General features: G+C 43.8%; 1 protein-coding gene across 1 annotated transcript in view; it reads right to left on the bottom strand.

The window, feature by feature from the left end:
- Positions 1-5349: 5349 nt before the first annotated feature.
- LOC126188005 (uncharacterized) overlaps positions 5350-23727 on the bottom strand; it is a 92817-nt gene continuing 74439 nt past the window's right edge. The window contains exon 5 of the mRNA XM_049929422.1: positions 5350-5663. Within this exon, the coding sequence (XP_049785379.1) occupies positions 5645-5663 (19 nt within the window). The 3' untranslated portion in view covers positions 5350-5644. The remainder of the gene's footprint in view (positions 5664-23727) is intronic.

The following is a 23727-nucleotide window of genomic DNA, read 5'->3' as shown; positions in this document are numbered from 1 at the left end:
ATATTCAATGACCGTCACTTTCCTAGCGTCGACGATGAGGTCACACATATTACAGACGTTATTCTTACAGCTGCGGAACGTTCAATACCTCGACCCTCCGAATTTCCCCGGGCCCTCCAGTTCCTTGGTGGAACGAGGCATGCCGTGGCGCAATACGTGAGCGGCGACGTGCTCTCTACGTTTTCCGCCACCATCCTACTTCGGCCAACTGTATCCGCTATAAGCAGTTCCGTGCGCGATGCCGTCGCGTCATCCGCGATAGCAAGAAGGCAAGCTGGGACTTCTTTACTAGCTCATTTAACACCTTCACTCCCTCCTCGGAAGTTCGGAGTCGGATTCGACGGTTATCTGGCGCGCCTAGTTTCTCCCCGATCTCTGGGCTCACTGTCGCGCGTGATAAATTAGTGGACCCCGTCACAATTTCTAACTCACTGGCTCAACACTTTGCTGAGATTTCGAGCTCTTCCAATTACCCTCCAGCGTTTCTCCCGAAGAAACGTGCAGCGGAAGTGCAACCTCTTGCTTTCTCCTCTCAAAATCGCGTAAGCTATAATACCGTTTTCTCCATGCGGGAACTCCAACATGCACTCTCTTCTCGCTCCTCCGCTCCAGGACCGGATGGTATCCACATCCAAATGTTGCTGCATTTATCATACCATAGTCTCCGTTACCTCCTTCGCCTTTATAATCGAATTTGGACCGACAGTACTTTTCCCAGACGATGGCGGGAAGCTATCGTCGTTCCTGTTCCGAAACCTGGAAGAGACAAACATCTCCCCTCTAGCTATCGCTCCATTTCTCTCAAGAGTAGTGTCTGTAAGGTTTTGGAGCGTATGGTGAATTCCCGTTTAGCTTGGTGGCTGGAGTCCCGCAGTCTTTTAACACCTGCCCAATGCGGTTTCCGAAAGCATTGTTCTGCAGTTGACCATCTTGTCGCTCTCTCCACTCATATCACGAACAATTTTCTCCGGAAACGCCAAACAGTAGCAATATTTTTTGATCTGGAGAGAGCATAAGATACCTGTTGGAGGACAGGCATCCTCCGCACACTGTTCTCTTGGGGCTTTCGCAGTCGGTTGCCCCTTTTTCTCCGCGAATTTATGGCAGAGCGCACGTTTAAAGTGCGGGTGAACACTACTCTCTCCCGTACTTTCTCCCAAGAAAACGGGGTACCCCAGGGCTCCGTGCGAATTGTTGTACTGTTTGCCATTGCCATAAATCCAATTATGGACGGTCTCCTCCTTGATGTCTCGAGCTCCCTCTTTGTGGACGATTTTGCGATCTACTACAGCTCTCAACGGACCAGCCTTCTTGAACGACGTCTACAAGGATGTCTCGATCGCCTCCACTCTTGGAGCATCGCAACAGGCTTCCGCTTTTCTCGCAATAAGACCGTTTGTGTTAATTTTTGGCGTCGTAAGGAGTTTCTTCGACCTTCCTTACATCTAGGCCCTGTCAACCTTCCGTTTTCAGACGTCGCTAAATTCTTGGGTCTTATGTTTGACAGAAAAGTGTGCTGGTCCTCCCACGTTTCCTATCTTTCGGCACGCTCTCCGCGATCCCTCAAAACCCTCCATGTCCTGAATGGTACCTCCTGGGGAGCAGACAGTGGTCCTTCTCCGCCTCTATCGCGCCTTAGTGCGCTCGAAATTGGACTATTGAAGCACAGTCTACTCCTGCTCGGCCGTCTATTCTTCGGCGTCTCGACTCTATCCACCACCGTGGATTACGTTTAGTGTCTGGAGCTTTTTACACCAGCCCTGTGGAAAGCTTTTATGCTGAGACTGCTGAACCTCCGCCGTCCAATCGGCGAGCTGTCCTAAGTCGTTATGCTAGCCATCTGTCTTCCATGCCTGCTAATCCAGCCCATGACATTTTTTTTCGACGCCGCCTTGGATTTAAGGTATGCAGGCCGCTTTTCCTCTCTACTACCACCGGGAGTTCGCTTCCGTCAACTACTCCATTCTCTTTCATTACGCTTTCCTAAAACCACCTTGACAACTTGGGGTACAGCACCGTCTTGGCTCCGTCCCCGGACCTGCCTGCTCTGTGACCTTCAATTTCCCAAGGATGGTACCCCCTTCACTTGTTTATCGTCGGGCATTTGCTGCTCTATGTGCACAAATGAAGGAAGCCACTTTTATTTACACTGATGGCTCGAAAACATCCTTAGGTGTAGGGAGTGCCTATATTGTTGGCGACACCCCAAATGGATTTCGGCGTCCCGACCAGTGTTCGGTTTATACTGCGGAGCTTCACGCTGTTCTTCAGGCTGTCCAATACATCCGTCGCCATCAGCGTATACAGTATGTTCTGTTCAGATTCTCTCAGCTCTCTCCTCAGTCTCCAAGCTCTGTACCCTGTCCGCCCTCTGGTCCACCGGATTTAGGACGTCGTGGTGGGCGTCTCTGTGGCGTTCCTCTGGATCCCAGGACACGCTGGTATCTGTGGAAATGAGGTGGCCGATATAGCAGCCAAGGCTGCTGTCTCCCTTCTTCAGCCAGCTATTCACACGATTCCCTTCGCCGATCTACGGAGTGTTTTATGTCGTCGTGTTACTCTTTTGTCAGGCACATTGGTCGACACTTCCTAATAATAAATTGCGGGACGTGAAAGCTCTTCCCTGTGACTGGACCTCTTCCTCCCGAACTCGTCGTCGGGAGGAGGTGATTTTAACTAGACTCCGGATAGGGCACTGTCTTTTTAGCCGTCGACATCTTTTAAGCGGCGATCCTCCCCCACTCTGTCCCCACTGCTCTCAACTGTGGACGGTAAGACACCTTTTGATTGAGTGCCCCTATTTTACTCCGTTACGCGTCCGTCTAAAGCTGTCGCCTGATATATCTTCCATTTTAGCAGATGACACGCGCTCAGCCGATCGCGTTCTCGAGTTTATTAGTACCAGTGAGATGAAGTCAGTTATTTGAAGCTCTTTTTGGGGACAACCAACCCCCTTCTATAGTGGTTTTTTAAGCTTTCCTTCTATTTTTAGTTTCTCCAATTTTTTTGTTTCGTTTCTATTTCTGCCGGTTTCCAGTTTAGTTCTTTACCTTTCCCTAAGTCACAGGCCGGGCGGTAATGACTAGCAGTTTTGCGCCCTAAAACCATAACAAAAAAAAAACACTGCCCTCGGCTGTGCTGTGTGCACATTTTTCTTTCTCTGGGTCCCAAGTCTTGTGGGCATCACAGGGAATGAATTAGCTGAGCATTTAGCTTGAGAAGCAGATACTTATCTTCCACTCCCTTTCATGATTCCAGATATGCGGATCTACATGAAATCTCTCTTTGGAATGTCATTTGGTGTGCTGTTGCTCATAGCAATAAACTCTGCACAATCAAGGGTCTGCTGCACTATGAACACCTTCAGAGAGGAGTGGAAGAGCGCCACTGTTTTATGCCATCTATGCATCGGTTATACCGGGCTCACCCACTGTTTCCTCCTGCATAACAAACCACCCCCACAATGTGGGTGGTTGCGCTGGTTCTCAAGTTTCCACCTTGAACTTGGTTTCTATTTCCAGGTGTAAGGATTTGTTTTACTCCTGAAGCAGGGGCAGGGTGATTGTGGTGAGGACCTCTTCATGTCTTCTCGGTTTTTGACCCCATGACCATTCCCCCATGGAAAGAGCACCCCCCTTTTTTCTGGTTTTTAGATTTGGTCTCACTTTTCGTGTGTTTTAACTTAATTATTCTATAATTAGTCTCCTCACTTGCTCTGACTTCTAGCATAACCTCTTTCATATGTGAATAACTTTGGAAACACAGTACTGGTGACCTTGCTGTTTGGTCCCATAAACCCATTAAATTAAGCAATCAATCAGACTTAGTCCATTTATCCACTGCATTTCTACTCTTTTACGGCATTGTGTATGTTGCATTGCAAGAATATATTTTCTGTGAAAAGACAGTATTCAGTTACTGTGCAAGGTTGACGGAAGACCATTTTTTCTGTTCCGGAATGTAACCATGGAGGAGGTAATGTTCCAAGCATATCCTGGTGCAACAAACATTTTGATTTATTCAGACCACAATACCCACATTATTGAAGAAATGATACATTGTGGATTTTATAGGCACTGTTGTTCCAATGAGCAATGGCATAGTTAAAGGTGATCTTAATTGTTTTAACAGGAATCTAGTACAAAGTAGAGGTAATAATCCCTACACAAATTGCTGTACTACCTGCATACAACCACCACTGCTTGGAGAATCTCAGAGAAATTAATCTGCAGCTGTGTTCATTCCTATCTACCCAGCTCTGTCTTAGCAGGCACCTCTGTTTTACATAAGAAACCCAAATACACACCTGCTGCAGTCTGAGGTGTCAGGTGGCAACGACGACACACAACCCCCCCCCCCTCTCCCTGTACCTTCTGTGCAGCATAACAGGTTGGAGACCGTTTTCTGTCTGCCACTACCGTTAAATCAACTATCACCTATATGGATTACGTTCTGTGCTACTTAAACTATCCCATTCAAACAACTCCTACTTTCATATGTGGAAAAGGGTGAAGGCAGATTACTTAATGAAAGAAACTGCAAGTGCTACCACAAGTAACAAATTTCTGCAGTGGGATGTTAAGCCTTCGAACAAGTTGCCAGAGAAAGAATAGATGCACACAAAAGAAACAGCTGAGAGAGAGAGAGAGAGAGAGAGAGAGAGAGAGAGAGAGAGAGAGAGAGAGAGAGAGAGAGAGAGAGAGAGTGTTTTTGTATCAGATGTTGAGAAATCACAACAGAGCTTCCACAGTCGGTTAGGTTGCTCATGTGGTGCTGACAGAAACTGAAGATTTAAGCATTCCATACATGGTCTAATGTACCACTGTGTCATTGTACCTATTTCAGTGTAACTACTTCTTCCAGAATTCTAAAATCATAAGTTTCATTTAAAACAAGTTAATAACAACAATGCTGAGCAACAAATCAGTGCCAGTGGCAGTTGAATCTGTTGGCTGTGGTTTTCTCTGTGCCAAAGTACTAACAGCATACCGTTTACAAGGTACATGCAAGTACCGGAGTGACTGGATTACCATGGAAAAACAGTGAGCTCTGCTTCTGGGAGCCATCTTCTGACCATGATCAGATACACCTCTGTAAAATTGCTTGTCTTACCCATCCTCCTGTATACTGTCACACTGACTGATTGCAGAAGTTCTGAGGGCATACCAGTCATATGACAAACCAATCTGTGCCGTTCGCTGTGGTAAAGAGAGCACACTTTATATTCATCAGCAGTTGAATTAGATGTATTTGCCGTGTTAGTCATAAATGGAACATCATCCCTATGGGGCACTGAATGTTTCTATAACTTTTTTATGGCAAGTATATGTTTCTCTATTTTATCAGAAGTGTTGATTACAGTTATAACACAAGTTTGCAGTTGTATTGTTTCTTCTGATATGAATATCTTTGAGATGACATGAAACAGTCATATTTGTTTTGTAAAGCGAGGAACATTCTGCGATGAGTCTTATTTTATGTCCGTGTATCTTCTTAAATGAGTTACTGGCAGTGTTAATGCACATATAAACGTTCTAAACGAATTCTGCATTCTAGAGGAAAGATATGACAAACGATGAATGATGTAGCTTTGTACATTTCTTGCCAATGGCGCCAATCAGTCGTCAGTTGTTTCCAGATGACACTAAAACTGGAGACCACATCTGTGAAAGAAAACATTACTTACACAAGGCAAAACAATGTGAAATCACATTTAATTATTGGTTCAAGACTGAAACTGGTCACTTGCAGGTACACATTTTCATGTGTGATACTGTTCATAAATATGCACAAGTTTTATTCATATAAGAGCTGTTGTAATTGTCACACAGTGTTCAATGCTTTCCAGGTAAAACATATCTGGCCCACAAAATATTTCCTGCCCTTAAGATAAACAATCCGACCTGCACAGTGTACACTGGGAAGTGTAATCGGCATGGCCTTCCTTAAGGTGCTTCAAATATTTTCTGATCTAATTTCATTTTCTCCAACCTGTATAAGCTACAAATACTCACCAGCTATTTCTGCAGTGTCTAAAATTTTTTCAGATCATTAGCATAATTTAAAACATGTTTGTTTTGTATACTTGTTGAACTCTGCATCATATTTATTGGTATGTTTCATTCCAAGAGATAAAATCAATGCAAGTCTGCAACTGACACTACAAAAAAAGTGAAGAACAAATTCAAAAATTGTTCAGTTCACAATAATATTCAGAGCAGAAATCATGGAACGAATTGAACACACAATCATAACATCAGAATTTGTAGCAGTTAAACCACCCCATTTTCTCAAATACAAAATAACTGACACTTTGAACAGGCTCAGTCACCAACATACTTCAAAACCTAAATACTGACAGTCATGTAACTAACAGCGTGACTATTCAACCAAACATTGCATGGTGATGTACAATCTGAGAAATGAGATTAGGTACTATTACTGCCATATTACCAAAAAAGCATTGTGAAATTTGTTCAAATTATGTCGGGAATTTATTCGTGAAGATTTCTGAGAAAGCAATAAGAGTGAAAGCGAATTTTGGAACGCAAGATGGTCAGTGAGCTGGTGGATCATAAACACATCACATTTTCACATTACGGCAAATTCTGGAAAGTACATACAACAACAAAAGAAAATTGGATTAGTTTTCATTGATTTAGTGGCAGCATATGACACTGTTCCAAGGAATGTGTGTTGGAAAACATTAAATTTGGTGAATACAGAGACCTGTTACTTGGAAAAAGTATTAGAAATACTCGTAAATGTCTGTAAATGTACTGCCGACTTTAAAAGGAACACGAATGCCCATTTCACCAACATATTATAAGGCCACGGTCTCATAAAGATAAGGGAATGGAATTAGTAAATTATGTATATTTGTTCATTCTTATTTCTATTTGTTGGTGATGAAGTAGCCACAGCACAGTATACAATTTACATATGCAATCTGTAGTAGAAAAAAAAGCTGTGATCTGAAGATCAGTAATAAAGACACAAAATACGTTATTTTTCTAGATGAACAGTTGATAAAGTGGAAGAAAACCTGAAAGATAAGAAATTCTTGCTACTGTAGATCTGTTGTAGAAAAGAGGGAAAATGAGATTTAGAATTTAATAATAGTAGTAGTGATGGACAGAATGCCATTGGCTTACTCTGCTGAATTTTATGGAACAAAAATTGATGAAAAGAGCTAAAGCTACCATAATGAAATTGATATTTTATAGTATAGTATTGTATGAAGCAGAGACTTCGATAACTAATGGGAAGCATACTAACACACTGAAAGTATTAGACAATGATTTTTGGAGAAAATGAGCAAGAATTTCATAAAAAGAAAAAGGAACACTGAAGTGTAAAGTAAAACGGAATTGAATGGAAGAATGTGTTGTGTAGAAGAAAATAGCTATGTTATGGTCATGTAAAAAGAATTGATGATACTGTGATACCATAACGTATACTGCAGTGGGGATCTGAAGTACACTGGAGAAGATGGTGATTCATGACCGTTTTTCTGCACCAAGCACTATTAGCTGTACAGTTTGGAGCTAGATATACAGTACCTAAATATTACACATTACTTAAACTAACAACACACACCCCCATGCCCGGGGGAGGACTTGAACCTCCAGCAGAAGCGGTGTACCTTGTGGCGTCGATAGTTCGTATTGACCACGAAACTTAATATCTCTGAACTCTAAAGTTGAGATGGAGGCTCGACTGAGCACTTACTTTAGTCAGTTATTTGCTATACTTCATTCTGTACGGACGCAGTGTCAAGTGTAAATATATATGAGCTACGACATGTATGGGGAATTAAGTTTCCTATGTCCTGGTTACTGATACCATTCCCATAGTGGTGACCCCGCCGGTGTTTATGCAACAGGTTATATGCACTATGCAGTGATCACACCAAGCAATGCCTTGTTCGAAGATGTGGAAGCACAACTCCACTCAGAGTTTCGTTGTTTCTTCGCCAACGGCGTATTCATCATTTACGCACAGTGATTCGTGCTCTCAACCAACTTACTGTCCTGTCACCACAAACTGCAGTCGGCTTTTGGCCTCGTCAAGTAGCCTGGCCACCTAGCATTCAGTTCTTGCCACATTCACAGAGTGAGGTGGCACAGTGGTTTGAACCGTTGTCCTCCAAAATGAGAGTCCAGTGTGCATCCCGCGTCCGGCCATCCTGATTTAGGTTCTCCGTGATTTCCCTAAATCGCTTTAGGCAAATGCCGGGATGGTTCCTTTGAAAGGACAATGCCGACTTCCTTCCCTAAGTCGATGAGACCGGTGACCTCGGAATTTGGTTTTCTCCCCCAAATCAACCCAACTCCCCTCTTGCCACCTTCTTTCCTCGCCCCAAATGTCTGAAGGTCCTTGGCCACCTGGTCTGTCCATTTTCCTTTGGCCTACGTTCTCCTGGTTTCATCTGACACTTCCCTCGGTCTTGCTCCCTGATCTCTTCTACAGATGCGCACGGCCAATCTCAGCCTCCTTGTCTTCGCTTCCACAACATCTGTTCATTATACAGGATGAGTCACTAACTATTGGCACAAAGAATAACTCCGAAAGTACGATAGGAGCTGAAAAGTTTGTGGGACAAAAGATGCATGGGACAACGTGGGCCATAATATGACGTTGGTGTTTTGTTACTAGGTGATGTCGCTTCAGAGATTCCCAACTCCTTAAATGGGATGCTATAGTTCCGTACTTATTTTATTATAGCAGCTATAGAGACGAATCCAATGATATGTAACAGTAAGGTCTTTGAAAATATTCTGTAAATGGACTTTCATGCCAGCGTTGTGACCTTCGTTGACCTTCAAAGTGATGACCATCGATATCAATGCAGTGCTGCAATCTTCTTATCATGGACTGAGTGTTATTCCTTATCCTTCGGCACTTAGGCGAGAGAGAATTGTCAGAGCATGTACTTCGATATCTTCAGGTGTAGTTGGAACGTCTTTATAAACAATGTCCCTTACGAATCCACACAGAAAAAATCCAGAGGAGTCAAGTCTGGCGAACGAACCGGCCACAACACATTTCCTCCGTGTCCAATCCAACGATTTCGGAATTCTCTCTAAAACTCATTTCTAGCCATTATCGAAAAATGTGCCGGACACAAATTAACACATTTTGTTCCTTATTCCTAAAGGTATTTCTTCCAGTAACAGACGTAATGTTTCTTGCGGGAATGTGGTGTACTTCCTACCGTTAAGATTTCCTTCGATGAAATGGGGGCTATATTTCTGTCCTCCAGAATCTAACAACATTCACTGGCCACTGTTTTTGGTGTGCAACTTGCCGCAGCCAATGTTGCCCAATTATGTGTGTTATGCAGAGTAACATTTCCATGGTTCGTGAAAGTAGCCTCGTCAGTAAATAAAATCAAAATAATAAATGTCATCCCTTTGAATCTGAAGTTGAGCTTATCACCAGAATTCAATGCGACGCCTGCAATCCGTACCAGTTAATTCTTGGTGGAGACTGATATGGTAAGGATGATATTTATGGCGATGCAGAACACGTACAACACTACTCTGGCTCATGCCGGATTCTCTTGCGATTTGACGCGAGCTAACACAAGGATCTCTAACCACAGTGGCAAGAGTACCAATTTCCGTTTTCTCGTTAGTAACTTTCCTTTGTCGGATATGTTTCCGAGGCGTTAAAGATAAAGTTCTCTGTTTATCATGCACGTATTTAAATGTACGACATGCAGGGTGAGTACGTTGTGGATATCTTTCAATACATAAGTCTCTAGCTCTCACTGAATTTCGTTGGCATTCTCCTCCGTAAATGAGAAGCATGTCGACTTGTTCTTCGAAGGAATACATCAATCACAGTCGCTTGATTCGACGATACGAGTCTTACCGTTACTGTTAGTGATGTATTGCGAAACCGTCGAATGGTGTTTACATGTCGATGACACTTTAGATAGATACGCCGTATTCGGCGAATATTTACTATTTGCACTATATCGAAGCACATGCTCTGACAGTTCTCTAGCGTATAAGTGCCGAAGTGATAAGGAATACCACTCCATCCATGATAAGATTGCAGCACTGCATTTATACCAATGGTCATCACTTCGAACACCTTCTGTAAATGGACACTTATGCCACTTTTGTAACTTTCGTTGATCTTCAAAAATCTTTCTGTTAAACATCGCTGGATTCGTTTCGATAGCCATTATCAGAAAATAGGTACCAAACTATAACATCCCATTTAAAAAGATGACCATATCTCGGAAGCGACCCCACATAGCAACAAAAACCAATGTCATATTATGGCCCCCATTGTCCCAAGCAACAACTGTCCCACAAACTTTCCAGCTACTATCGTACTTAAGGAGTTACTCTAGGTGGCGGTAGTTGGCGACTCAGCCTGCGTATCGCCATGAGCCCTCTGTTCTTTCTTCTTCTTCTTCTTCTTCTTCTTCTTCGCCGCTGTCTTCCCTCACAAATTGATGCAAATATCTTCAACATTTTACTTAAAAATATTTCTTACTCTCTGTACACTTATCTTTCTGTTTTTGCGGTGTATAGTAACACTGCTCTGACTATAATTTTGTTTATCCTTCTTTTGGTCCCTCTGGAAAATTTTTTGGAAGTCAGTAATGCGTTGAGTGAATATGACGCTCTGAATACAGATTAAGTCTTATAGACTCATCAGAAACGTGGTTATCGACATGCAGTGTATCCCACCATTTTTGTCTTGTAATTTCTTTCTGTCGTCATGAATTTCATTTTCTCTTTATTTTAACAAATCACGGGGCTCGTATTACAGGAAAATGGTTTTCATCTATATTTTCAGCCAGTAGGCCCCTACTGCATAATCATCTGCAAAGACAAGATTTTCAATTTTATTCCTCCGTTTATACCCTCTCCTGGTTTTCCTGCTGTATCCACTACTTCCTGTATGATTATTTTTAAACAAGAGCTATGATACTGCATCACCTCGTCTGGCCCTTCGTATGTCAAGAGTTGGAATACTCTCCTTCCATTTTCACTCCCCCTTTCCAGGCTTCCAATGTAACTTTTGCAAAACTTGTAATCTCTATTGGTATTCCAGAATTGTGCATTTTCTCCCATGACTTTTCTCTGTTTATGCTATCGTAGGTTTTCTTCATGTTAGCAAATGTAGTTTTGTTGTATTATGCGTATTCAGATATGGCTTCCTCCAGTGCAAACACCTGATCAGTGGTGGATGGGATTCTTTATAAATCCCCTTGCTTCTCATATATTCCCCTTTTTACTTCTAATATCCGTCTTTTCTGGAGAAAATGGAGAACAGTTTAAAAGATGTGCTAGTTAATGAGATGTCACAATAAGTGATATGCAATTTAAGTCCTATGCTCTCTGCAAAATACACTAAGCCATATAGAATAAGAAAGTAGGCTGCAGTGATGAAACGACTGATCAGTCAAATCTGTTCAAGCGAAGTGTAATTCCCGATTCAGGCCTCAGCTGTTAAATACAATACTTCAGTCAGCTAGTAAGGTACTGAAAGAATTGGTTTGTGGAACTGTTTCACTGACACCCTTCTAGAAAAACAGCGTTTTGTATCTATAGTTACATACGTGAAGGTGATCTGCACTCTACATTGGTAATCGAATATTGTGAGTGACCCAGACGCAATTTTTCATGAAATACTCATCTAAATAACGGCAGACACCATACAGCAGTTATCCTAATTGTGAACAATTAGAAGCGCTCGTATTTGATATCAGAAAGGATTAAAATGCCAGAGAGAATGCTCCTCCAATATCGGTTGACAACAGACGAAATGCGTTAAGACAAATATTAATGAACAGCACATTTACTGCCAGAAGTACAATAAGATCTGGACTATACGAAACTCAGATTGTAGGAAGAACATGAACTGCACTCATTGTTTCCATAATGTAGAGGTAAGGCACATGCAAATCTGTGATGTAATCAATATAACTTGTTTCTTCCTACTATAGCCCTTTTTTCAAATTTTCATGTTAGTATTACGGCCCAGTCATTGTGTGAAAAAAGCATGGTGTTAAGGGGTAAAATATCCGTAAACGGGTATAAATATATCCTTTTTTGGTATAGAGGTTTGCGGCGGTGTAGAGGTTTGCGGCGGTGTAGAGGTTTGCGGCGGTGTAGAGGTTTGCGGCGGTGTAGAGGTTTGCGGCGGTGTAGAGGTTTGCGGCGGTGTAGAGGTTTGCGGCGGTGTAGAGGTTTGCGGCGGTGTAGAGGTTTGCGGCGGTGTAGAGGTTTGCGGCGGTGTAGAGGTTTGCGGCGGTGTAGAGGTTTGCGGCGGTGTAGACTTGCTTGGAAAAGTCTCATGTCTCACAATTTGAGAAAATTAAAGCAGAGTACGGTTTTCTATGAGAACTGCTGAATACAATTTCGTTTCTGTCAATAGAAGGCACAATTCAGAAACATCGTCACAATGAAATAAATAGTTACGATACACAGTGAAAAATTGTACAGTATGACAACACATCTTGATGGGACAACATGAGTTACGTGTAAGCAACTGATGGAGCAGAATTTCGAGCAATGTTCTTTGCAGTTCTTAGTATCGAAATGCACCATGTGTTCATGGGAAAGGGGAGCAGTCTTTTTGCTGAGGGGGCGGTGCAGCTCCACTCGCATGGGGAGTCAGTCTCGTGGTCTGTCGGCACACGTAGGAGCAGCACGGAGTTCTGGGCTGCGCACAGCGGCTGGAGGCGCCTGGGATGCGGCGGTATAGAGGTTTGCGGCGGTATAGAGGTTTGCGGCGGTATAGAGGTTTGCGGCGGTATAGAGGTTTGCGGCGGTATAGAGGTTTGCGGCGGTATAGAGGTTTGCGGCGGTATAGAGGTTTGCGGCGGTATAGAGGTTTGCGGCGGTATAGAGGTTTGCGGCGGTATAGAGGTTTGCGGCGGTATAGAGGTTTGCGGCGGTATAGAGGTTTGCGGCGGTATAGAGGTTTGCGGCGGTATAGAGGTTTGCGGCGGTATAGACTTGCTTGGACAAGTCTCATGTCTCACAATTTGAGAAAATTAAAGCAGAGTACGGTTTTCTATGAGAACTGCTGAATACAATTTCGTTTCTGTCAATAGAAGGCACAATTCAGAAACATCGTCACAATGAAATAAATAGTTACGATACACAGTGAAAAATCGTACAGTATGACAACACATCTTGATGGGACAACATGAGTTACGTGTAAGCAACTGATGGAGCAGAATTTCGAGCAATGTTCTTTGCAGTTCTTAGTATCGAAATGCACCATGTGTTCATGGGAAAGGGGAGCAGTGTTTTTGCTGAGGGGGCGGTGCAGCTCCACTCGCATGGGGAGTCAGTCTCGTGGTCCGTCGGCGCACGTAGGAGCAGCACGGAGTGCTGGGCTGCGCACAGCGGCTGGAGACGCCTGGGATGCAGCGGTATAAGGTTTGCAGCGGTATAAGGTAAGAGCGTTGAGCTGTCAAGGGTGGATGAGAGTGTTAAATTTAGACCGACGAAACATGCGTCTTAGACACTTAACGTTAGGAATACTTTGGACGTGCAGTGGGATAACACTGTAATTTTATGTCTTTGTATTTTGTACACTGTTATAAATCTGTTCTTCCTCGTAATTCTATTAGACTGTAAGGAGTTGAACGTGCAAGCGCTGGAGAGAGATTTGTGTAATGAACGAAGAGTGAACGCGTTGACGGTGCGTAGATCTTCCTCTGGTTTCATTCTGAGTTGACTCTGTTCAAGCTGTTGCCTCAAAGATAATGATACGAGCCACATCAGAATAGCAACCGCTACACGTTAAAAGATCCCTAACGTCTTTTTTATTTTTTAATTTTTTATTTGTTTGCGAATAGATCCTTCTACAACGGGTAATAAATTTCTTTACGTATTATTTCGTATCGGCCATTGCAGTCATCATCTGAAAACTTGGATCAAATTTTAGAAAATGCAGTATCAAAACCTGTGCACAACTGGTATGTTTTTAATCCTCTGATGGTGGACAGTAGCAGAAACGGCGTGATGACTAAAGCAGTACTGTATATTAACCGATCTAGATGGTTTCATTGTCAAAATACTCCAGATTGCCGCAGACAGTTATTGAAAATGTATTTCTTTTATTAATAATCGCCTGTGAGCGAGTGCACATGCCGTCCTAAGGTTCTTCTGCATCAAGTTATGTTTACGTGTTATCAGTGTTGTTACGTGTGACCTTCGAATATTCGTTCTAAAAAGAGAAATTTAGATATACAGGCTTTACTCAGTTGTGAAACGTAAATTTTTCGCGCACCTGTGTGCAACGAGCGAATTATTTCTATGTAAGCGACCCAAGACGTCGTAAATAAGCGTGTCGATGAGAGATTTATTTTGTCTTTGATTGTGTTCAGTCTTTCAGTTGACGTATTCTTATTTCCTAAGCTGTTAGTGTCTGAAGGCTGCATCTTTAAATTACGTGTCGAACTGTGATTGACGTTGTTGGTGTAGCCAGCTTTTATGTAAATTTGTAATATATTCAAACCATTAAGTATGGTTTCAGGGTACTCCATTAAATTTGATTTTCCGGCCCTCTTTTCCACAGTGATATTTGTGTTAAGAGATAACAGATGAACGGGGTTAACAGTATCAGATGAGATAGTCGGTGTCAGTAGATAACTATCGCCAGCCTGCGCTCAATTCGGTCACGTTCGATCTGAGTCCTCCCGCTGTCGTAGATCTTGATCCCTAGTCCAGTAGCGCTCTGAAGTAGTTAGTAGTTGTGGTGCCATGTTGTCAGTACTGTTTGCATGCAGTCACTCTTGGACTTCGCACCGCGGTTCCTTACGTGCTAGCAATACAAAAGTCTCTCCCAAAATTTCGGGCAGTAAATGGACGTTAAAGATTGGCAATCTGGCAAAGGGGGGAAAAAAACCTTGTTTCACAAAGCGACTTGCATCCAGCGCACGTTAGTCTATCGAGTATTCATATGACTTTGAAACGCATTCCTGTCGGTTTTTTAACACATTCTAAATTGCTTTCTGAATGAATCGTAAGTTGATTTGTGAATGCGTGCATAGTGTACATGATTTCTGTGTCGGGGGAATCCTCGTCGCATGTAGAAACAAACTTTCCTAAAGACAAAAGGGGCTATACGAGCTGAGCGGTGTAAGGCCTAACGGATGAATTCCAACCGCTGTCTGATTGTGTGGTTGATTGGGTTTGCGAATGATGAGCGTTGTTATAATTACTAGCGACATCCATAGATTCAGACTACAGGAGTGGAAATAAACGAATAACAGGAAAGAAAGATTACGTATTACCTTCTCTATGTATCCAAGAAAATGAAATTTTGACAGAAAATTTTTGGCCATATCGCTATACTAGTAAGGGCTAGTTGTAGCAGCCGCTGAAGTTCTATTCTGGGAGTAGTGCAGAAAATGTTGCACGATCACTTAACGTCTAACCGGAGAATAAACGCGGGGTAACTAAACTGGTGATAGTGGCAGGGTTAGTGAAGTTAACCTGCGAATAAGCTTTAATTCTGTAACTATTCCGCCAGTGTCAGTGATAACAAGACTGTTGGAATCGTAATGTTGTTCCATAATTTGTGTGATGTATCCGTTCCTACTTCTTCCAAGTTTGTATAAAAATTTCGTGCTGCTACTTCTCGATTTTATACTTGAGAAACTGGAGCGTGTGAATGAAGTCTGAAACTATTTCTTAACGTAAAGCTTTTTTATTGTAGTGGGTGTAATAGGGATTTGATACTGGTACATGTGAATTATGTTCTGTCGTTACAAAGAAGACCGTTTGTACCAAAACAGTCACGTTTATTTGATTTGTGTTAAAATTGTTGAGCATTAGAAAGGCCTATTTTGTTTTACCTACCAGACAGTGACAAAATAGACGTAATCAGATCGGAATCCACACCAGTCTTGGGTGCTATTTGTAATAACAGCTTTCTCAGTATTAGACAACGACATTTCGACTTTTCATGTAGCAAGACGTTTGACGAACTTCGAGGTACTGGATTCTTTCGCAGAAAGGGAAGCACGCCATGTAAAGCTGTAGCAAGATTAGAGAGAGAATACACATTTCTTCGATCCTTAGCTCCTAGAATTTTTTGTCTTGCTTGTCATGTCTTTACTGGGTTTATGTATCCTATATTTAATTTTATGTCACACAAAGCAGCAAGTTGTTAACTGATATGGGATAGTGTGCAAATTTTCTGAAGAGTTTTTTTTTTAAGAAAAGGGGACAGGATGTCAAACCGGCAGACTGTAAGCAGGAGAGAGACCACAGGACATTTTAATTTCCACTGTCCTGAATATGGTTTGATGGTATCCATTACAAAATATATGTGTTTCAATTCCACAGAGCGAAGTACAGTGACGTGAAAGAATGCTGTGTGAGGAGGCGAGGCACTGCACTTCAGCACACTTACGACCAAATAACGCGTTACATTTCTTCGAACACACATGTTTTATCCATCACTCTCTTCAGAAAGATGTGCGCTACAAAATGAACATATTTTTGAAAATTCGATTTTTTAAATTTTGGGCGTCCTGTCGTAAACGCTAGAGTGACTGGCGGGGTTATTGCCTCCGTTCGGAAATTTCGTAGGTCCAGGGTTGATGCGCAGAGCAGTCTGAGTTACAGTGTAGTAAAGGATAGTGGGTAGTCTCCACGTGACCCGTGTTTACATTTAGTGATTTTGCTGTTCCCTCTTCGTTTAGTGCTCTCACGTCAAATGAAAACAAAACAGATTTCTGTGGCCGGGAGCTATCAAACGAAATAAAATAAATTCACCTAATTACGGAAGGCTAAAATGTGTTACTAGTTGCAAATTTATATCCACCTTTCTGACAGTCGAGCATCAATTGCCTTGCAGAACAATGAAATCATTTTTGTCGGTTTGCTAAAGCAATTTTCTTTTATTAATCTTTTCCGCTGAGGCAGACAATATATGTGAAACCAAGTGTTAAATTCCACACACTGTTCGCTGCATTTCGAGTGCACGTTTTCAACTGCTTGCACGTATGGCATTATGCCATAATAAAGAACCAAACCTGAGGTAATACAGTACTGGTACTCCAAGAAAATTTACATCCAGAAAACCACATCGAAAACTTAATATCAGGTCGTGGCTTACTTCACTGGGAATCTGGACATACTAAAATTAGCACATTTAAAGTGCACATTCGTGTTACGAAATTCTGATGCTCTTGGAGTGTCCTCTGATGCCTTGTTTCTCTTATGATATAATGTAAGAGCTTTTGATGTTTTACACCTGTGAACATACGGGCTTCCTAAGACATCGTAGCTGCGCAAGCGCGGTCACGCCTGTCATCTGGCGTCTCTGGCAAGTGCAGAAACGAACCTATTTCTAACAGGTCGCGGGAAAAAATTCCGGATGGTGCTTTGAAAAGAGTTACCATCAAAGTAGCATTCTGGCAGTTATACCGGAACTATGTGCGATCATCTACGATGAATTTCTTAAATCACAGAGTTAATTTTTAAATGAGTCAAACGCTCTGTGATGAGCCATTTAGATGAATTTCGAGCCCAGAAGATCAGACATTTATGTCATTATTAAACATTTTACTGGCACATTTGTGTGGTATATCTTAAATTGTAATACGCGCATAAAAGAACAACATTGTAAGTAAAAGCTTAGCTTCTCTTGCAGCGTATTAATCATATAGACCAATATTAAATGTGAAAGCTTTGCATGTCATGTAGCAACACTATGTATATTAATTTAAACCATTAACTCTTTCTGTTCGTGTGTTTGCACTACTTAAGTGATGTTGCTGTTGGCCGACTAAATCACGTGCCCTAAGCTCTGAATACCTGCTGTCAAAGGCTGGCGAGATCACGTGACATGAGCTATGACTGGCTTACAAAAGCGCATTGAAATCTAGATTTCAATGCTTCATAAAGTAAGATGCGGTGTTTGGCGGAATTCGAATTTATGCTTTCGTAATACGAAAATATGCAGCGTACATGTTGCTGCACATCAAAGATCTTTCCAAAATGCGTGTCTTCTCTGTGTTTAGTTTTAGATAGCGCCAGGAAATTCTACGCCCATGTATAAAATCATAATCATTCACTGATAAGTTATACAGTTCCGAGAGAAAATATGCTGTCAGTTAACAGGGACAAAGTATGTTTTCACCTGGGAAAAAGTGTATTTGTAACTGGGAAATCCGGGAAGTTTTCCTCGTCCGCGTGTACACCCTGTGATTGGATGGCATGGAGAGGGGAAGAGAAGGCCAAAAATTCCTGATCACCAGACTTCACACCAACGTCCAGGATTAAAACCCAAGTGTGTGTGTGTGTGTGTGTGTGTGTGTGTGTGTGTGTGTGTGTGTGTGTGTGTGTGTGTGTGTCCGCGCGCGCACACACAGTCTGAGCAGAGCATACCCATCTGGTGGAGAATGGGCTACACGCCAGAATCAGTTTATATGCAATAAACCCTAAAGAGTAAGGTGTAGTGGTCATCATAGCTGCCTCTAGATCATGGGGTTTGATTCCCGGCCGTGTCAGAAATTTTCTTTGCTCGAGTACTCTGCGATGGTGAGACGACATGATCAGAACCGTACAAACGCTAAGACGCAAGCATTTCTGTGTGAGGCTATTCACCGACTTGTGCATTGTCGTAGCGGCCCCTTATCAGTTAGAGGGCCCGCACAACAGATAAGCAAGAAGGGCTGCCGAATGCCTTTCAAGAGTTCAGATCCAAACATCGCCAATTTATGTAAACAATGTCTTCTGGCGAAGTAGTTCCATGTTTGAATAAAATGTTCTCGGGTTTCCAACCGCGTCAATTGCTTAAAACTCCACGAGCTTTCGGCCAAGCACTCCTTGGCCATTGACATGTGGTATGACTGCCAGTGGGCTGTTGGTGCGCCCTTATATACGGTAGCTGCCGGCTGTGACGTTACTGGTGCCTGTGACATTGCCATATATGGGCATGTTTTGAGTCGGGGTTCGATGTGCCCTCTTCAACTGCGCGATCGCTGGATTCCACGCAGTGCTGAGGTGCAAGCCACCGTCTCTATTCAGTGTTTGCGGTAATTTTTATTTCAATAGCTTCCTTTATTAAACTGTCCCAGAAGCCATTAGTGCGAGCCACGACAGAGGTATAGCCACATTTTATGTGGTGACCGTTTTTTTTAACGCATGCTCAGCTAACGCAGATTTCTCTGGATAGAGTAGGCGATAATACCTCTTATGTTCTTTCCTGCGTTGTTCCACAGTGCGCACTGTTTGTCCGATGTACTTCTGGCCACATCCACAAGTTATTTCATAGACTACAGGTGTTCTGAGACATACTGCGTCTTTAACTGGTCTCAATAATTGACGGATTTTCGTTCGAGGTCTGAAGATTGATTTGATCTAGTGTCTTTTCAACAGGTGGCTTATTTTGCCCGACACACGGTCACAGAGTGGCTGCAAAGCAAGTTTCTTTTCCTGCTCTTCGTCGGTGGTCTTATTTTGATATTTCCCAGAAATTATTACTTTTACTTGATGGGTGCTGTCGCCGTTATTCCTGAAAACGTTGCGGAGGTGGCTCAGTTCATGGGGCAGGTTATCATCGTCTGATATTACTCTTGCAGGATGCACCAATGTTTGTAATACGGTGCGCTTCTGTGCTGTATGATGATGGCTGGTGGCGTGCAGGTACAGGTCTGTGTGGGTGGGTTTTCTGCAGACGCTGTGGCCAAGGCACCCATTTCGCTTACGCTGGACAAGGACGTCGAGGAAGTGCAATGCGTTATCTTTTTCCACCTCCATGGTAAACTGGGTGTTACTGTTGATGCCATTGAGGTGTTCCAAAAGCTCGTCTGGTTTCTCGCGTCCGTGTGACCAAATGACGAAAGTGCCGTCAACGTATCTAAAGAAACACTTCGGCATCAATGACCAAGTATCTATGGCAAAACCCTCCAAATCCTCCAAATACTCCATAAACAGGTGTGCAACAGCTGGAGCCAACGGGCCACCCATTGCTACGCCGTCTGCCTGGTCGTAATACTGGCCGTTGTACACGAAATAGGACGACGTAAGAGTGTAAGTGATTGGTCGAGCTATTTAGGCACAAAGTACTGGGAAATAGGTCCAAAGCGTCTTTGATAGGCACATTCGTAAACAGCGCCACTACGTCAAAACTCACCATAATATCATCCTCACTAAGGCGTAGATGGTTGAGTCTGCGAACATCATACAAAAAACACAGCAGAATTTATCAGCAGTGTCCCACTTGTGGAGCGAGGAGCTTGGCCAAGTAGTGTATTTTTAAGCAATGGACGCGGTTCGAAACCCGAGAACATTTCATTAAATGTTATCACCGCGAGACTCTGCATTCATACATCTATGTAATTCTCAAAGCTAATTATTGTCGTTTACTTTGAATGTTGTCTAGCGATCCGAGAAAGCAGGTTTCCTAGACACCCCATATTCAACGACTAGGCAGGATTGTAAAATAATAATAAATTTGAATCTTCCTGGCAGATTAAAACTGTGTGCCCGACCGAGACTCGAACTCGGGACCTTTGCCTTTCGCGGGCAAGTGCTCTACCATCTGAGGGCCGGGCGTGAGTCGTGCTTCGGTAGCTTACAGCTTTATTTCTGCCAGTATCTCATTTCCTACCTTCCAAACTTTACAGAAGCTCTCCTGCGAACCTAGCAGAACTAGCACTCCTGAAAGAAAGGATACTGCGGAGACATGGCTTAGCCACAGCCTGGGGATGTCGTGCTTCGGTAGCTCAGATGGTAGAGCACTTGCCCGCGAAAGGCAAAGGTCCCGAGTTCGAGTCTCGGTCGGGCACAGTTTTAATCTGCCAGGAAGTTTCATATCAGCGCACACTCCGCTGCAGTGTGAAAATCTCATTCTAATAATAAATTTGCTTGTGCAGAGGTGATTTCTTGCTGGAACGACGACGGAATGCAGGTTGCACTTAAACAGTGGATTGACTTGGCAGAAATTCCAACAAACAAAATGATTTGTTTTGTGTTGTAGTCACCGTGTCGTAACAAACAACAGAGCACCCGTGTCAGAATTTTGAACCTTCGTGTATCCAGTAACTTCAGCAGTGAGTTTGTCTCCTATAGTTCGTTCTTCTTGAATCCTGCACGCTTGTTGTCGGGTATAATACGAAGAGTTGCATATATTACTGGAATTATGTGGAATTAGGCATTCTACAGAATGCCTAAAATGGAACGTCAACGCATGAGAGGACTGCCTGTCGTCTGCGAAGCCGCGCGCCAAGCCTGCGCACCCGCGCTCCTCTGAGATGGTGACGGCCGCCATCAAGAGTCTGAAGGAGCGCGGCGGATCGTCGCTGCAGGCGATAAAGTACATTGCCGCGCACCACAAGCTGGACGCGGAGAAGCTGGCGCCGTTTATCAAGAAGTACCTCAAGTCGGCCGTCGTGGCGGGCGAGCTGGTGCAGACGAAGGGGAAGGGCGCGTGCGGCTCTTTCAAGCTTGCCGGCGCCGGCGGCGGGGCGGCCGAGGGCGGCAAGGCTCGAGCTGGCGGTGCCAAGAAGAAGCGCGCCGCTCCGTCCAGCAAGGAGAAAAAGGGCGCCCGTGCGGCCGGCGCAAAGAAGGCCGGTGGCGTGAAGGCGGCGACTGGTCGGAAGGCGGGCGCCGCCAAGAAGGCGTCTGCGGCGTCGGCCGCTCCCGCGGGTGCGAAGAAGGCGGCTGCTGCCAAGCCGGCCAAGGCCAAGTTGCCGTCGAAGGCGAAGAAGGCCGCCAAGGTTCCGACGAAGAAGCCGAAGGCGCCGCGCCCGAAGAAGGCGACGACGCCGTCTAAGGCGAAGGCTTCGCCCAAGAAGAAGTAGAGGAGAAAGAAATGGGAAAGGAAGGGTTGGCGGTGGACTCCGTCGTCTCCACCCCCCGTCCCCGTCGTGTAGTGGCGCGCAACAGACGCGCGGCCCAATACTTTGTCGGATTATCTGCTGTCAATGTATAAAATATCAAAGTATATGATATGCCTAATCCCATTGTTTTTTCCCTCCGCCACTGTTTGCGGCGGTGTTCGGGTTCACCTGCCTAATATCGTGTAGGGCCCCGAGCACGCAGAAGTGCCGCAACACGACGTGGCATGGACTTGACTAATGTCTGAAGTGGTGCTGGAGGGAACTGACATCATGAGTCCGGCGGGACTGTCCATAATTGGTAAGATTACGAGGGAGTGGAGATCTCTTACGAACAGCACATTGCAAGGCATCCCAGATATGCTCAATGTTCATCTCTGGGGAGTTGGGTGGACAGCGGAACTGTTCAAACTCAGAAGTGTGTTCCTGGAGCCACTCTACAGTAATTCCGGACACGTGGGGTGTCGCATTGTCCTGCTGGAATTGCCCAAGTCCGCTGGAATGCACAAGAAACATCAATCGAAGCAGGTGATCAGACAGGATGCTTACGTACGTGTCACCTGCCAGTCGTATCTAGACGTATGAGGGGTCTCATATCACTCCAACTGCAAACGCCCCACGCCATTACAGAGCCTCCATCAGCTTGAACAGTCTCTGCTGACATGCAGGGTCCATGGATTCATGAAACATGTTGCTGCTGCAGTCAGTTTCCAGTCGTCATAGTCCAATGTCGGTATTGACGGGCCCAGGCGATGCGTAAAGCTTTGTGTCGTGCATTCATTAAGGGTACACGAGTGGTCCTTCGGCTCCGAAAGCGCATATCGATGATATTGAATGGTTCCCGCAATGACACTTGATGGCCCAGCATTGAAATCTGCAGCAATTTGCGGAAGGGTTGCACTTCTATCACAATGAACGATTCTCTTCAGTCGCCATTGGTCCCGTTCTTGCAGGATGTTTTTCCCGCCGGAGCGATGTCGGAAACTTGATGTTTCACAGGATTCCTGATATTCACGGTATACTCGTGAAATAGTGGTAAGAGAAAATCCCCATTTCATCGGTACTTCGGAGATGGTGTGTCCCACCACTCGTGCATCGACTGTAACACCACGTTCAAACTCAATTAAATCTTGATACGCAGCAGCAGCAGCAGCAGCAGCAACCTAACAACCAGACACTTGTTATATAGGTGTTGCCGACCTGCGCCGCATTATGCCTGTTTACATCTTTCTGTATTTGAATACGCACGCCTATACCAGTTTCTTTAGCGATCCAGTGTAGTTCTTCAGTGTATAGCATGCGGCTGAACTCCGACAGACGCTCTCCTGGCATTATTTCCCGATGTTTTTGTATCGCTATTTCGGAAGGGAGTGTAGTGTCAAGACAAGAATCACCCCATGCTGAGATGCAGTGACGGTTCTTCGATGAATTATCTCGAGTAAGTGCCAATGCAGCTGATTTCTGTTTTCCTAACCGAAACAAGTCACCAAAACTTATTCAACGATGTGAAAAACTCTAAGACGACTATGAAGGAGGAACCACAAGGCTATTGGCTGCTGTAACACTACGACTAATGATGGCTGAGAATAAGACTAAGTTGATCCATCCTGTTGAAGGTATGAGTATCATTCAGTTTTACGTCCGAGTTATTTAACATACTCTGTTAGGCACATCTGGCTTTTGGTCATGTAAGGCGGGACAATATGTTGAAAGAACTTTCACCCAAGTATGACATTACCCCTCATGATAACGAGCAGTACATTCGTCTTTTTGCTTCTTCTGGCTGACAATGTAAAATCCCAAAAGCCATTGGTTTGACCACAGCGTTTTTAACAGTTTACGTTGTCAGGTCGATCTCACCGATTTTCAGTCTCATTCTGATAGAG

The sequence above is a fragment of the Schistocerca cancellata genome, chromosome 5 (assembly GCF_023864275.1).
Source record: "Schistocerca cancellata isolate TAMUIC-IGC-003103 chromosome 5, iqSchCanc2.1, whole genome shotgun sequence".
NCBI lineage: Eukaryota > Metazoa > Arthropoda > Insecta > Orthoptera > Acrididae > Schistocerca > Schistocerca cancellata.
The sequence above is the reverse complement of the archived record's forward strand: the minus strand, read 5'-3'. Positions and strand labels throughout refer to the sequence as shown.